The sequence below is a fragment of the Tyto alba genome, unplaced genomic scaffold (genome assembly GCF_018691265.1).
Source record: "Tyto alba isolate M040663 unplaced genomic scaffold, T.alba_DEE_v4.0 Super-Scaffold_11, whole genome shotgun sequence".
NCBI classification, from domain to species: Eukaryota; Metazoa; Chordata; class Aves; order Strigiformes; family Tytonidae; genus Tyto; species Tyto alba.
The window spans coordinates 856,862-870,000 of record NW_024881273.1 but is presented as its reverse complement, the minus strand read 5'-3'; the positions used below and the strand labels follow the sequence as shown (position 1 = coordinate 870,000).

Sequence of the window (13,139 nt, the reverse complement as noted above, 5' to 3'; positions counted from 1 at the left end):
TTGTGTTCTTTCCCGTCCGCTCTGCACCTTAATTCCACGATGCATTGAAAGGTCAGTGAGCTAAACAGTAATAAACTCATAGGTTGATGTACTGAGGAATAAAAAAGGGAAACAATAGCCACTGAGTGTGAGCTTATATGTCAAAAAAAAACATATATTATCCCTGTATTCAAACGAAGAGTAATTTATAAAGGCAGGTGCCGGTCGGAGCGGAGGTGTTGCCGGCGGATAGCGAGAGTGCTCCTCCCCGCCGAGCAGCCCGGGAGAGGCTCTGACGCCTTCTCAGACGTTGGAAGCGTTCGAGCTGCAGCCGAGGCAGCTGCTGCAACTTCCCGAAGAGCTGTGTGCTCCACTGATTGCAGAGGAGTTCATCAGTTTTACTGTCCCCTGCCCCCAGGGACACCAGACCCTATTAGTTGTGCTGATCTGCTCCGTATAGTTCATAAGGAAAGATCTGAATTAACACACAGCTTAATTCTTGTTAGGATCAGTTAATCAACTTGTGGCTTTGCCATTCAAATGAATGATGCGTCTCACTCAGGGGCAAAATAAATGTTATATCCCCACACACACACTTCGTCATTCCTTTGTCTGTGGGTTGTCTGCCAGCTCGCGCGCTCTGGACTGGATGCTTTGGATGCGCGAGTGCTACTTAATATGAAGATGAACACAATATGCCAACCCCTCTGCCACCAGCTCCGGAGATACGCGTTAGGGTTGCGTGCGAGACACCTCAGTGGCTTCGTCATTGTCCTTATCTGCTGAATTTCTTCCTCTTGTGCTTCAGGGCCTCTCGCTGGCTCCTTCAGTCTCCAGTGCAGACATCAGCTTTTGCATTTAAACCTTGGGGAACTCTTGCTGTCCTTTGTCAGATTTACACAAGGAGGGTTGGGGATTTTGAATATTAATTTAAGTCTGGATGGATAGTGTCATTTTGCACAAAGCCCTTTAATCTTTGGCCTGTTTGTGGAAGTAAATGATGCAGAAATTGCAGCAATTGTACCAAATTATTCTACTGCAGATTTTGGCCTGGCATCTCGCAGCATCAGGGGAGCGGAGTGGGACTGCTACTGTGGTGCTGGGAGGGTGGATGATTTTCACAGCAGAAATGCAGCTGGGGAAAACCGGCTGGAACAGAGCACAGGAAACATGGACTGAGCAACGGTCCAGAAGCAAGAAGAAGAAACAACAGTAGAAATCATTCATGAGAAGGGAGCAGGAGCTGGAGTGGATTAAGAGCAGAGCGTTGTTAAACATACTGACATCAGAGCAGAGGAGGAGTAAGATAAGCAGGGAGAACGGCTCACCAGAACGCTACAGAAAAATCTTCCGTGTGCTGGCAGCACGGCACGGGCCGGGAGTCGTGCACGAGCAAGGGCAGCGAGCCCCCGGGGAGCGAGGGGCGAGGGCCGGGGCGGCCCCACTGCAGCTCCCGCGGGCGGCAGGAGCCGTGCCCGGGCTGTCCCCAGCGCGCGTGCACCCCGGGGCGTGCCGGGACGGCGCGTGGTGCTGACAGACCCTGCTCGTCTGTGGACCTCTGGACAGGCAGCGGAAATAATTTCGAGAGATGATGAGACATCTTTATTATTGCCATGAAATTATAGGGAATTACAGTTTTAAATGGAGGTGACGGGTTTTAATCGTGTCTCTTAGAGCAAAATGAATGCTGCGCTTTCTCGAGCCTGGGAGGTTGGCTAGTCAGGGGGTCACCTCCCGCTCTGGGGGAGTTGGGGACACCGAGGGTGAAATCTGTCCGTACGGGAGCGGCTGCTGCTCCGGGCGGGCGCCCAGGGCAGCGGTGCTGGTGCACAGCGGGGCTGTGGCAGCCGCGGAGGGAGCCCGCACGCTGCGAGGAGCCGAGGCGCCCGTGCAAACCTGCGGGGTGCCAGCGGCAGGCCCCCGGGACCCGCTCTATCCAGAGCACGAATACCTGCTCTTAAACAGATTTAAAGAGGTTAATTGGGCTGGGATGTACACGGTTGCGTTACATCGCTAATGGAAATGTTGATTCAAGAAGCCACGGCTCTAGTGAATTTTGTACTACTGTAATTATTTTTAAACTTTCTTTTCGGCGCTGCTGATAGCAGCTTGGCACCATGCCTGCATGACCTGATTAAACTTACAAATTGTCAGCCTTGATCTATAGGATGCGGAAAAGATTGCTGACTGAGCATCGCTTTGGAAATTCTCGATTTAAAACAAAAATTAGAATTAAAATGTTGTTCCCAACAATACAGTACAGGAGCACTGGCGGTTTTAAACACATGCTCGGTATCCCGGCATCGGGATATCAGCCCAGTCCCTGCATGGCAAGGGGAGGTTCATTCCTTCTCGTCTGCCCTCGGTCCGTGAGCGGACAGCGGAGCGCCGTGCTGCCCGGCCGACGGGCCGCCAGAGCCTGCGCACCCGCTCCCCCGCGGCCCTTCCCGGGGCGATGCTCCCAGCTCTGTCTCCACCATGTCCCTCCTCTGATGAGAAATTCCAGCTCCACCTGTGTGGAGCCAGAGGCCACGGGCATGCGTGGAAACGGCTGCGGCCACGGGACGGGCGTGGGTGGGAGCCGCAGCACCTCCCTGCTTTTCGCCTGAGGTCTCCTGTAGCTGAGGAGCGAGTGGCAGCTTTTTCCCCAGGCGTTTTAAACCAACGCTTGGACCTCAAAGGAGGGGTGGAATCCAGTGGTGCAAGGCTCCGTAAGGGTAATGTGGTGTTTAGATCCATTTGGAAGGAAACGAGAAACAAATCAATTATTTCCAAATAAATAATGCACTTACTTTTACCACATGGTCTTGCATCAAAGCGATATAATGTACAGGACGCCAGCCTTGCGTAGATTTAGCTGTGACTCGGAAAACAACCGGAAGGTGAATGCCTCTGTCCTCGTTCGAATCCTCCTTCAATACTTGCAGTGAAGTGTTTAAAAATTCTGCAGCATCCTTTAAAGCCTCGTGGAGATGTCCCTGCTCCGTCTCGGACCCGAGAGGGTCCCGCGGCACTGTCTCGCCCCACGGCCCCTGCCTGGGCTCGGCTCACGGGGCCTGCCCGGAGGAGGGAGCCCGCTCGGGTGCCCCGCGGGGACGGAGGAAGGGCCGGGGGCAGGTCCGGTCCCCGCAGCCCCACGGGGCAGGAGGGCTCCGCGCAGGCGGGCAGCGAGCGGGCAGCGGCCGGGCGGATGCAAGAAATACTGACTCTGTTTTCTCTTGTTCTCTCTTTTCTGCCCAAGGTTTGAGCATCCGAGGAGCCCAGGAGGAAGACCCTCCCGATCCCCAGCTAATGAGACTAGACAATATGCTTCTGGCAGAAGGAGTCTCAGGTCCGGAGAAAGGTGGGGGATCGGCGGCAGCAGCTGCAGCCGCAGCAGCCTCTGGAGGGTCTTCAGATAACTCTATTGAACACTCAGATTACAGAGCCAAATTGACCCAGATCAGACAAATCTATCACACAGAGCTGGAGAAATATGAACAGGTCAGACATCAGCCTCTCAGTTGTTCATGTACCTGCCGCCGCTCTCCTCCGCACCTCCGCTTGCCAGCGCCCGCCGCTGCCCAGCTCCGGCCGTCCCCTCCTCCCCTTCCCCACCCCTCTCCCCCGTACAGAGCCGCGACGCTCCGGGAGTCCGTCGGGCTTCGAGGAGCTGCCCGTTGGACCCGGGACGCATGTCTTGCATGCCCGAGCGTTTCCTGTTGTCTGTAATGGCATAACAGCAACGCCCGAGCCCGTGTTTCTCCCCTTCGAGCCGGCCCGGAGAGGGAGAGGGGCGAGATGTCTCGCAGTGGGTGCCGCGCTGGCGCCCCGGGTGCGGTGTGGCGAGGCTGGGTCGGGCCCGCGGCGCAGGAGGGAGGCTGCGGGGCGAGGCTGGGCCGTGGCGCGGCGGCCGTAGCGGGGTGCAAGGGAGCGGGCAGCGAGGCGCCGGCACAGCGCCCGGCCGGGCCGCGCCGGGTAGGAAACACGGAAATCCCGGTTCGGGCAGGCACCGGTGCTCGGTGCCTTTGTTTGGAGCGAAGAGCGTGCTGCAGAGACCCGCGGGTTTACGTTGGTGACCCGTCCCCTTTGCCAGGCTGGTGGCACCGGGAATGTTTGCCGTGTGCTGCCGGCTGGTGCTGGGCACAGCGTGGCTGCTACCCCTGGGGTGGGGGTCTGTGCCACCCTGGTTTCCCTGTGATCCCCGGGAGACACCACTCTGCCTCCTCTCTTTTCTGGATTTGCAAGGAGCAACGGCATCAAAGGAGACGGGGGCGGGGGAAGAATGACATGAGACCCCTGGCCCTCGCAAGCCTCAAGCGATGTCTTCATTTTCCCTTCCCAGAGGTGGCCTAATAAAGCTTGTAAACCCTGAGCCTCATCAGCTCAGCGAACCTCATCAGCTGGTGGTTTCCTGAGCTGAGCCGGGGAAGTCCTGCACTTGCCCCCAGCCCATCATGGCAAAGCGTCGGGCTGTATAGACCAAAACCACAAAAGAGATGTGGAGGCAGCGATAAAACCGCTCGAAGCTCTGAGGGCAAGGAGAAGAGCGGCACCATGCCGCCCGGCTCCGCGGCTCTGCCTCGCCACACCTCCCTCCCTGCCTCACCGGCGTAAAGCAGCGCCTGGGTGCCTCGATAATGCTTTATTGGAGAGTTTCCCCTCTGCTTTGTGTGAAAACCCTCTGAAAGGTCTCTGGCTACTTTGCTTTGCTTTTTTATGCCACCAGAAAGAAAGGCAAGGTCTGCGGCAGGCCATGCCGGCACAGCCGGCCAGTGCCAGCCAAGCGTTGAGCAGCGGGTGAGAGCGATGGGGTGGTGGGGAGTGGGTGTGAGTGGGGGGACAGCATCCACGGGCACGGCCACGCAGTGTCCTACTGCAGGCGCTGGGGGACCGTGGCCGGGGTGGCACAAGGCCAGCACGAGGCTGGTGTGGCTCAGGGGCCGGTGGCACAGTGTGGTTTGGGCATTGGCAGCACGGTGTGGCTCAGGGGCCGGTGGCACTGCCTCTTCTGTGCCACCTCTTTCACTGTGTCGTTCAAGTGGTGAACAAATAACTGAGCAAATAACTGACAGGGTCTTTGTGCAAATCTCCCTTTCTCCCTCAAACACCCCCCGGCCCCCCAAGGACCCCACGTGTCCGGCGCGCACCCTTGGGCTCTCCTGGCGGGGCAGGCCCCGGCGTGCAGCCTGCAGCGCTACTCAGGGCCGTCGGATTAAGGACGTATCTTCTAAAACCACAGGGACACCAGCTGGAGACAGAGCTGGGGCCGAGGCAACGGCAGGTCGGGGCTCGCAGCCGTCTCCTGGCAAGTCTCCTTTGGCTCTAATAAGTTTAATGATGTGGGGGAAGCAGCAGCATTTTTAGCCCTGTAGCTCCATTTACAAAGGTTTCGGCTGAAATGTCACAGCCATCCGTCCACACCACGGGAAACTTTGGAGGCTGCTCAAGTGCTGCGAGGAGAAGGAGGGAGAGGTGGAGCTGATGGGAAACATGCTCGCTTCCCTGTTGGTCCTGACACCCAGCACCGTCTGCTCTACAGAAATACGGTCATTTCCCCAGCCTCGCAGCAAAGTGTCTCCTGCCGGATTGTCCAGCCAGGGCGGCGCATCGCGGGCTCCGGCGGCTGCAGGTTGCGGGGAGGTGGGGGCCGGGGGAGCAGCTCTGGGTGCGGGAGCTCCCGCTGCAGCCGGCAGCAGCGACCAGAGCAGCTTCCCAGAGACGCTTTCCAGGCAGAGTTTGATCCTGATAGTTGTTGCCAGTTAGGGGAATGCGCTCAGGAACAGAAAAAAAAAAAAAAAAAAAAAAAAAAAGGAAAAAAAGTAGAAATGGAAAGTGTGTCACGCCATCACACAGCTCTCCCCTCGCCATGCGCCGGGAGAAATGGCCGTACACAGGCAGCTCCTTCCATAATTTACAGCTGCTATAGTAGAGATGACATATTGAAAGCTATCTTCTATAATTACACTGAAATACATTTTTTGCTGTAGGCAAAAGTACTGTAAGGGTCCCAGGCCTCCCGGAGCAGCTGGGAACCTGCTTCCTGAGTTCACAGATGTCTACTGAATTCACCCCGAATTGGGGTGAAGTGTGGCTGCTCGGAAGCCGCCACCAGCCCCACGGAGCGCAGGCTGGCACCATGCCCCCCAAGACTGTTTTGGGCCATTTCCTCTCTTTTTCTTCCATTTGTCTAAGGAGTCTCGATGAAGCATTAAGGCTAGCAGGAGCGTCCCCACTCCTACAAGGTTTCTGAGCAGGTTAACAAGGCCATCACTTATAACCTGACATTATTAATAATGTCTTGGGCACCAAGCAGAGGCCTGAAAAATAGTACTGCAAAAGGGATCAAGTAGCTCGGACGCTATAAATAAACAAGAGAAAACAAGACAAAGCATCAGAGTCTTCTGAGCTTACTTCCACTCTGCTGCACTGAAGTAGCTCTGCAGAGGGGAGGTGCTGGTGAAGATAAATTAAAACCAGGCTCTCAAAGTAGCTGTAACCAAACTAAGTCTCATCAAGCAATTAAAGGAAATTCAGGGAAAGAGTTTTGCTTCTTGAAAGCAAGAGACTCAATTTAGCTTTGAAACGTCCAATTTTTGATACTATATTTGTGGAGAAATATTTCTCATAGACGAGACATATCTGAAAATATTTTTCATGCAATAGTTGCCATTTTTATTGTACTTTAAAATTGAATTCCCCGGATCTGCAGACGAGGGGGCACGTGGCAAGCTGCATGCCTTGAAATGCTCTTTCAGCGCCAAAGGCCTGGGTTCGGCTGTGCCTTTGGGACAGTCAGGGCCGCCCTCCTGCCTCGGGGAGGGAGCTGCTGCCTTTCGGTGCCTGCGTCACCTCACCCCTGCGCATCGCTCACCGGCTGTGCTGTGCCGTCACGGCTGAGCCCAGGCTTTTGCACGCTGAGGTTGTGCCGGCAGCTCCGCAGGGGCTGCGCAGGGAGGATGCGGTCCCGCTGCGGAGGGGCCGGCGGGAGCAGGTGCCGGAGCCCGGCTGCCTGCCCCGCTCTGGGCAGGGGCTGCCGCGCTGCCCGGGGGGCTCGAGCCGGCCCCGCGCTGTGCCGGGCCAGAGCTTTGGGGTGGGAGGAGGAGAAACGGGTCACCCGGCCGGGGGTGCTCGGGGCAGCGTCCCCATCTCCTCGGCGTGGCAGGAGGGGGTGGTGGCTGTCACCTCCGCGAGCTTTGCTGCCTGGAACACCAAAATAGAAGGAAAATACGCTGATGGGAAGCGAGGATGAGATGTGCTGGACTCCTTAACCTGGAGCTCGGAAAGGCTTGAGAAGGGCAGGGAGCGGCAGCTGGCGGGACGAGCCGTCGTGTCTGCGCTGGCGTGGGGAGGCGTGAGCTGGCGTGGTGTGAGCTGGCGTGGGGAGGCGTGAGCTGGCGTGGTGTGAGCTGGCGTGGGGGGGGCGTGAGCTGGCGTGGGGGGGCGTGAGCTGGCGTGGGGAGGTGTGAGCTGGTGTGGGGAGGCGTGAGCCGGCGTGGAGAGGCGTGAGCCAGTGTGAAGTGGTGTGAGCCGGCGTGGGGAGGCGTGACCTGGCATGGGGAGGCGTGAGCTGGCGTGGGGAAGCATGAGCTGGCGTGGGGAGGCGTGAGCCGGCGTGGGGAGGCGTGAGCCGGCGTGGGGAGGCGTGAGCTGGCGCAGCCTCCGCAGCGCTGTGACCTCGGTGCGCTGGGCGCTGGCAGGCGAAGGGCGTCTGCACCGGGGCTCCCCAAGCCTCACGGAGCCTCGCCGGAGCGCTGCCTCCAAACGGGTGCTGCAAGGATGTAAATTAGCCTGTAATTTACTTTCAGTAGTGTAAAGAAAAAAAAAAAATCACTTTGCCTGAAGTGTATGCATCTTTCTTAAGGGTGTACCCAGATTTTAATTATCTAAATGTAAATACTTAACGAATTTTACTTAGAGTAATGAGCTAAAGTGCACACTACATAAATGAGATGTTCTAATTAATCATGTATGAACTACTGGTTTAAAGAAAAGCTATGTGAATTCTGCGAATGTTGGGCTATTGCCAAATTGCTAATCAGCATTTGCATTCATAGATGGCTTCACTTAATAAGTTGTGAGACGTTCAGCAAATGTTATAGGAAATTATGAGTTTTTAGATGCATAAACTTTTCACTTTTAACTCTTTCCCTCACACAATCTATTGAAACGCAGGAGAATCCCTGAAAATGTAGTTGGCAGATGAATTACGTAGGTATTTTTCACCCTGGCTTTAGAGGAAAAAGGGGAGCTAGAGTCAAACAGATCGGTAACGTGTGGGGTCTGGACGAGACACCTGCAGTGTTTCCTCTGCACGATTTACTGGTGGCTGAGCATCGTGCTGGCTGCCCGTGACACTGGATGCACTGAGAGCAAAACCCTACGGTGTGACGTGGCTGGGGGGGCACTGGCACAGCACATGGGCCTCGCGCGCGTCCCAGCGCCTGGCGAGGGCTCGGGGAGCAGAGCGAGAGCCGCCGAGGCCAGCGCAGCGCCCGGCCCCTCTGCCCCTCGTTGGCACAGGGGTAGGTTAGCGCCCAAAACGTGCTGGAATACCAGGCTGGCCCCCAGGAAGGGAGAAGCCCCGTGGCCACCACGCAGCTCTGCCTAGCTGCCTGCAGTCCCGGGGTTTGTTTTTGAAAGAGAGAAGGGAGACATAAATCAGCAGAGTTCGTGGCAGCTTCCAGCCTGCGTGGGGAAGCCGGGATGCCAGCGTGGCAGCCGCTTGGTCATGCCAAGTCTCGGAGCAGGTGGCGTCTGTTGATGCAACCTGGAGAAGTTTATATCATCGTGTCCGTTCACCTGCGTAGTCGGGGACTGATAATTGATGGCTCGTCGTGCCTTCCCTCCTCCGGCACCTCGGCAGCGCGGCGCGGGCCAGGCTCGGGCCCGGCTTTGCTGAAACCCCCCTCGAAGGGGCCGCGCGCGGAGCCTCGGAGAGGCCCGGAGCTCCTCGCCCGGTGCGGGGTGCCAGCCCTGCCTGCCGCCTGCCCGGGGCTCAGCGGGCTGCGGGACAGGGAGCCCTGCCCGGGGACTGCTCGCTCGCCGCTGAGCGTGTGCCGCTGCCCGCTCGCGTCCTCCTCCTGCCCGCAGCCAGTACACACGCCGATCCCAACCTCTGCGCTCGCCTCGGTCTGGCTGGGGACGTGGGGATGCTGAAAGGGGCGCGTGGAAGGAGCTGCGCCGCGGTTGCTCTGCTCGCCTGGCTGCTGCGGGACGGTCCCGGGGCTCCCGCACAGGGTGTGTGTGATCCGATCCCGTGGCCGCGCGAGGGTCCCCCAGCACCCCCCAGCACTGCCGTACCCCCCAACAGCCGGGCCCGAGCTTGTGTCCCTGTGAGACAGCACAAAACAATTCCTAAGCCTCTCCTTCCTTCACAGGCATGTAATGAATTTACCACACATGTGATGAACCTTCTCAGAGAACAGAGCCGGACACGTCCCATTTCTCCCAAGGAGATTGAAAGGATGGTGGGCATCATTCATCGAAAATTCAGCTCCATCCAGATGCAGCTCAAACAAAGTACTTGTGAAGCAGTAATGATTTTGAGATCAAGGTTCCTCGATGCCAGGTAAGGCAGAAGCAGGTGCCCCCGGCTCTTTCTGGGGGGTGAAGGGGCAATTGCTGGGCAGCCCAGGGAGAGCCCCAGCACAAGCACAGGGCCCTCATCCTTCACCCAGTAGCTGCTGTGAAAGGGAGGGTTCCTGCACAGAGCTTTCATCCACAGCAACGTCTCTTCTGCATATTTTAGTGCAAGGATAAGGCTTGTTTACCTGCTGCTTGCTTGCTTATCTTGCTTGTCTGGCACTCATGTAGGATTTGTGCAAAGGGCCGTTTTGTCACCCTGGCAGTTACTTAAATGGCTGCTGGTCCCGATGTCTCACAACGTGAGGCCAGCCCTGCAAAACACTGACCCCGTAATGGCAGAGCCGAGTTCCCTGGGAGGGACGTGCCCGAGGGCTGCGGGTGACGCTGGGCCAGCCGCTGCGTGCCCGAGGTAGGGAGGGTGATGATGCTTCCGAGAGCCAGCTCTGCTGGCCCGTCTCCCGACAAGCCATCGCCCGCCTGGGGCGCGGGGGAAGGCAGCCCCTTCCGAACCGCGCACAGCCAGCACCCCCCGTCCCTCGGGCACCCGAGCTGGGAGCCTGTCCCCATGGCCCGCCGGCCTCCCTGGCGGGCTGCTCACTCCGCAGCTGGCAGGGAAGCACGCAGACGGGGAGGAGGAGGAGGTTTATAGGCACAGCCAGATTTGTTTGGGAGCCCTGAGGAGTTGGGGTATCGGTCCCGATCCCCAGCCCCATCCCTCTGGCAGGGCTCCCCTCCGCAGAGCGGGACCCAGGCAGCTGGCAGAGCAGGGAGGAGCAGCAGGCACCACGCTGAGCCTCCCCTCAGCAGCTAGCTCGTGCTTCACACCTGAAAGCTGTGAGGAGCTAAACAAGAGCAAAATAATTTTATTAACAAGGAGGTCACTGGCAGGTGTGGCAAATTAGGGTAATTACAAACAGTTGGAGGAAACGTCTATGGAGAGCTCCAGTAACTGCAAAAGGTAAAGCTTGCAGATGCACATTTTAAAGTGATTTCTTTAAAAAGGAGGAAGGTAAATAAGGCAAAATGAGCGGAAGCACAGTAATGAGATAAACATAGCTCTAGGGAGAGAGTCTGCCTGCTCCAGGATACAGCGTAGTTAGCAGCATCGTGATACTGCTGGAAGAGAGCGCTGGGGATTGCGCTCGGCTGCCTGCTGGCCTCGGGCGCAGGCAGTTTGATTGCAACCAGCCCTGAGGGGAAGGGAGCTCTGAAGGAAATGTTTAACCCGTGCTTTCGAGAGGATGTTCTGGGGAGAAGGAGAGCGGCCGGGGTCGGCTGGGAGGGACGGCCCCGCAGCTGTGCGGGCGCGGTGGCCTGGGTGGCCAGCAAAGCCCTGAAAGCCACTTGCACCGATTAGCTCCACGAGTGCTCCGTAAGGACACAGCAGCGCGGCCGCCCTGTCCTTTTCCCCGTGCCCACCCCAGGCAGTGGTGCAGGAGCCCCAGCACAGCGGCCGCCCTGTCCTTTTCCCCGTGCCCACCCCAGGCAGTGGTGCAGGAGCCCCAGCACAGCTGCTGCCCAAGGCAAGAAGGTTCCTTAGGCCGCTGCCAGCCCAGAGCAATGTCACCGGGAGGCTCAGCCCGGGGCGCCTGCTTGGGGGTGGGGGCAGGCTGCCCGGCTCAGCGCCCTGCCTCGCCTTTTGCTTCATCATGTTTTTCTGCCACAGCACATGACGTGGTCTGTGCCCCCCCGGGATGAGACCCCAGGCAGAGGCAGAGCCCTGCACGGCCACAGGCGGGTGTTGCAGCCCTCTGCACAATGCCCGGAGCCCTGGCAGAGGGCTACCCCAAAGGGACCAGGGCTACCGAGACGCTGTTGTGTCGCTGTGTGCTGCAGCACGGGCACGTGAAACAAGGGCTGCTTCCACCCCAGCTGACCCCGCCGAGTCCTGCTTGCATCTGGAAGAACAGCCGTGGTTTTTCTTTTCTCTCATTTCAGACGGAAAAGGCGTAACTTCAGTAAACAAGCCACAGAAATCTTGAATGAATATTTTTACTCCCACCTCAGTAACCCCTACCCCAGTGAAGAAGCCAAAGAAGAGCTGGCAAAGAAATGCAGCATCACGGTATCGCAGGTGAGCGGCGGGCGGGAGCAGGTCCCGCCCCGTGCGCCTTTGTGATCCCCCCAGATTTTGCATTGCTGACCATGATCATGTTCCGCAGGGTGATGGAACGTGGCTAAGCTCCGCAGGAAAGGCAGCGTGCCTGCGGTGCTGGGGCTGTGCTGGGGTGAAATGCGTGAGTGCAGAGGTGAAGGTAAAAATAAAAAGCCTCTGAGGTTAGCACTCTTAAGTCAGCTTTCTCTCTGTGCAGTCAGGAAGATTCCTTGCTGAGCCTTAGTGACTGTTATGAATTCGTTACAACTTACCATTATTTCTGGGGAAGGCCAGTTTATTGACAAACATATAATCTGTCTCTATAGATCAGAATTTCTTTGATTGCTTGAAGTTGTTTTTCTAAGCCAGGCAGAAATTCAACCTCTCGATACACTGAAGTGACACAAGTGGTTTCTCTGTAGCAAAAACGTATTAAGCAGATTTGCTCCTTTTATCACATATAACAGATGTTACTGTGAAGTTAATGCAAGAAAATCAGCATCTCCCCTGATCAGAAATGCACGTTGTCGTTGGCTACGGCTGCTTTCTGTACAGGGCACAGTACCTCTGCAGCGATGTTCAGGCCGATGGCACTGCTCCGTCAAGCTTTCCTTCACCAGATAGCTTCAAAAGCAAAACAACACTTTCATTTCTTGTGGTCTATACGTTTGATAGAAAACTAAATTATTCCCACAGCAAATGTGGCTCATACAGCTTGGGAAAGGTTGCGGTTGGGTGGCAGGGAAAGCTGACCAGCAGTTCCCAAGTTTTCCAGCCACCCTGTTGCGAGGGCCAGCGTGCCATCTCCTCCCAGCTCCCTCAGCTCAATATTTCAGGTCCTTTAGAGGAACAACGCCTGCGGCGAATATGTTAACTATTAATGATTCAGGCTGCAGTATTGGCATTATTAGCAATGCAACCTTTAGCTTTATAATTAAGACCTGAGTTGAGATTTACTTTTTAAGTCTCCCTTGAACGCATGAAAAATTCAGGCACTTACTGAAGACTTTCAAATGAAAGGCTGCCCAGCATCCCCAAATTTGATATTACTTAGTTGACTCTGGATGCCCCCTCAGCACAAACCCTAGCACAAGTGCCCTGCGACACGAGGGGCCAGCAGCCACGTGTGTGTGCCTGGTTCCATCCTTGCTCATCCCTCGGCACGCAGCACATACCGTGCTCTGAGTGGGGTGGGGAGCCCCTGTGCCCGGTGCCAGGGGCAGGCGAGGGGTGGGGATGGGGACAGGCTCCCAGGCCATTCATGAGTGGCTCTGGTGATGGACAGGAATTTTGGGGGGGATATTCAGTACCGAGCTCATTCCCTCTCACCCTGCTCCTCCATCACCGTTAGCATCACGCGAGCCGCCGCAGCCCTGGCAGGAACAGGGGCAGCCGTGGTGGCCACGGGGCAGCTCTTCCGAGCCCACAGGCATCCCCACAGCCGCCGTGGATGTCTGGAACCAGCCGAACAGCCCAAGAGCACACGAGTACCTTGGTC

General features: G+C 57.1%; 1 protein-coding gene across 4 annotated transcripts in view; it reads left to right on the top strand.

Moving 5' to 3' along the window:
* PBX3 (PBX homeobox 3) overlaps positions 1-13,139 on the top strand; it is a 115,829-nt gene that overhangs the window by 90,699 nt on the left and 11,991 nt on the right. For all 4 annotated transcript variants that reach the window (XM_042786997.1, XM_042786995.1, XM_042786999.1 and 1 more), the window contains exons 3-5: positions 3,221-3,462; positions 9,339-9,529; positions 11,485-11,620. In XM_042786997.1, the coding sequence (XP_042642931.1) occupies positions 3,221-3,462; positions 9,339-9,529; positions 11,485-11,620 (569 nt within the window). The remainder of the gene's footprint in view (positions 1-3,220; positions 3,463-9,338; positions 9,530-11,484; positions 11,621-13,139) is intronic.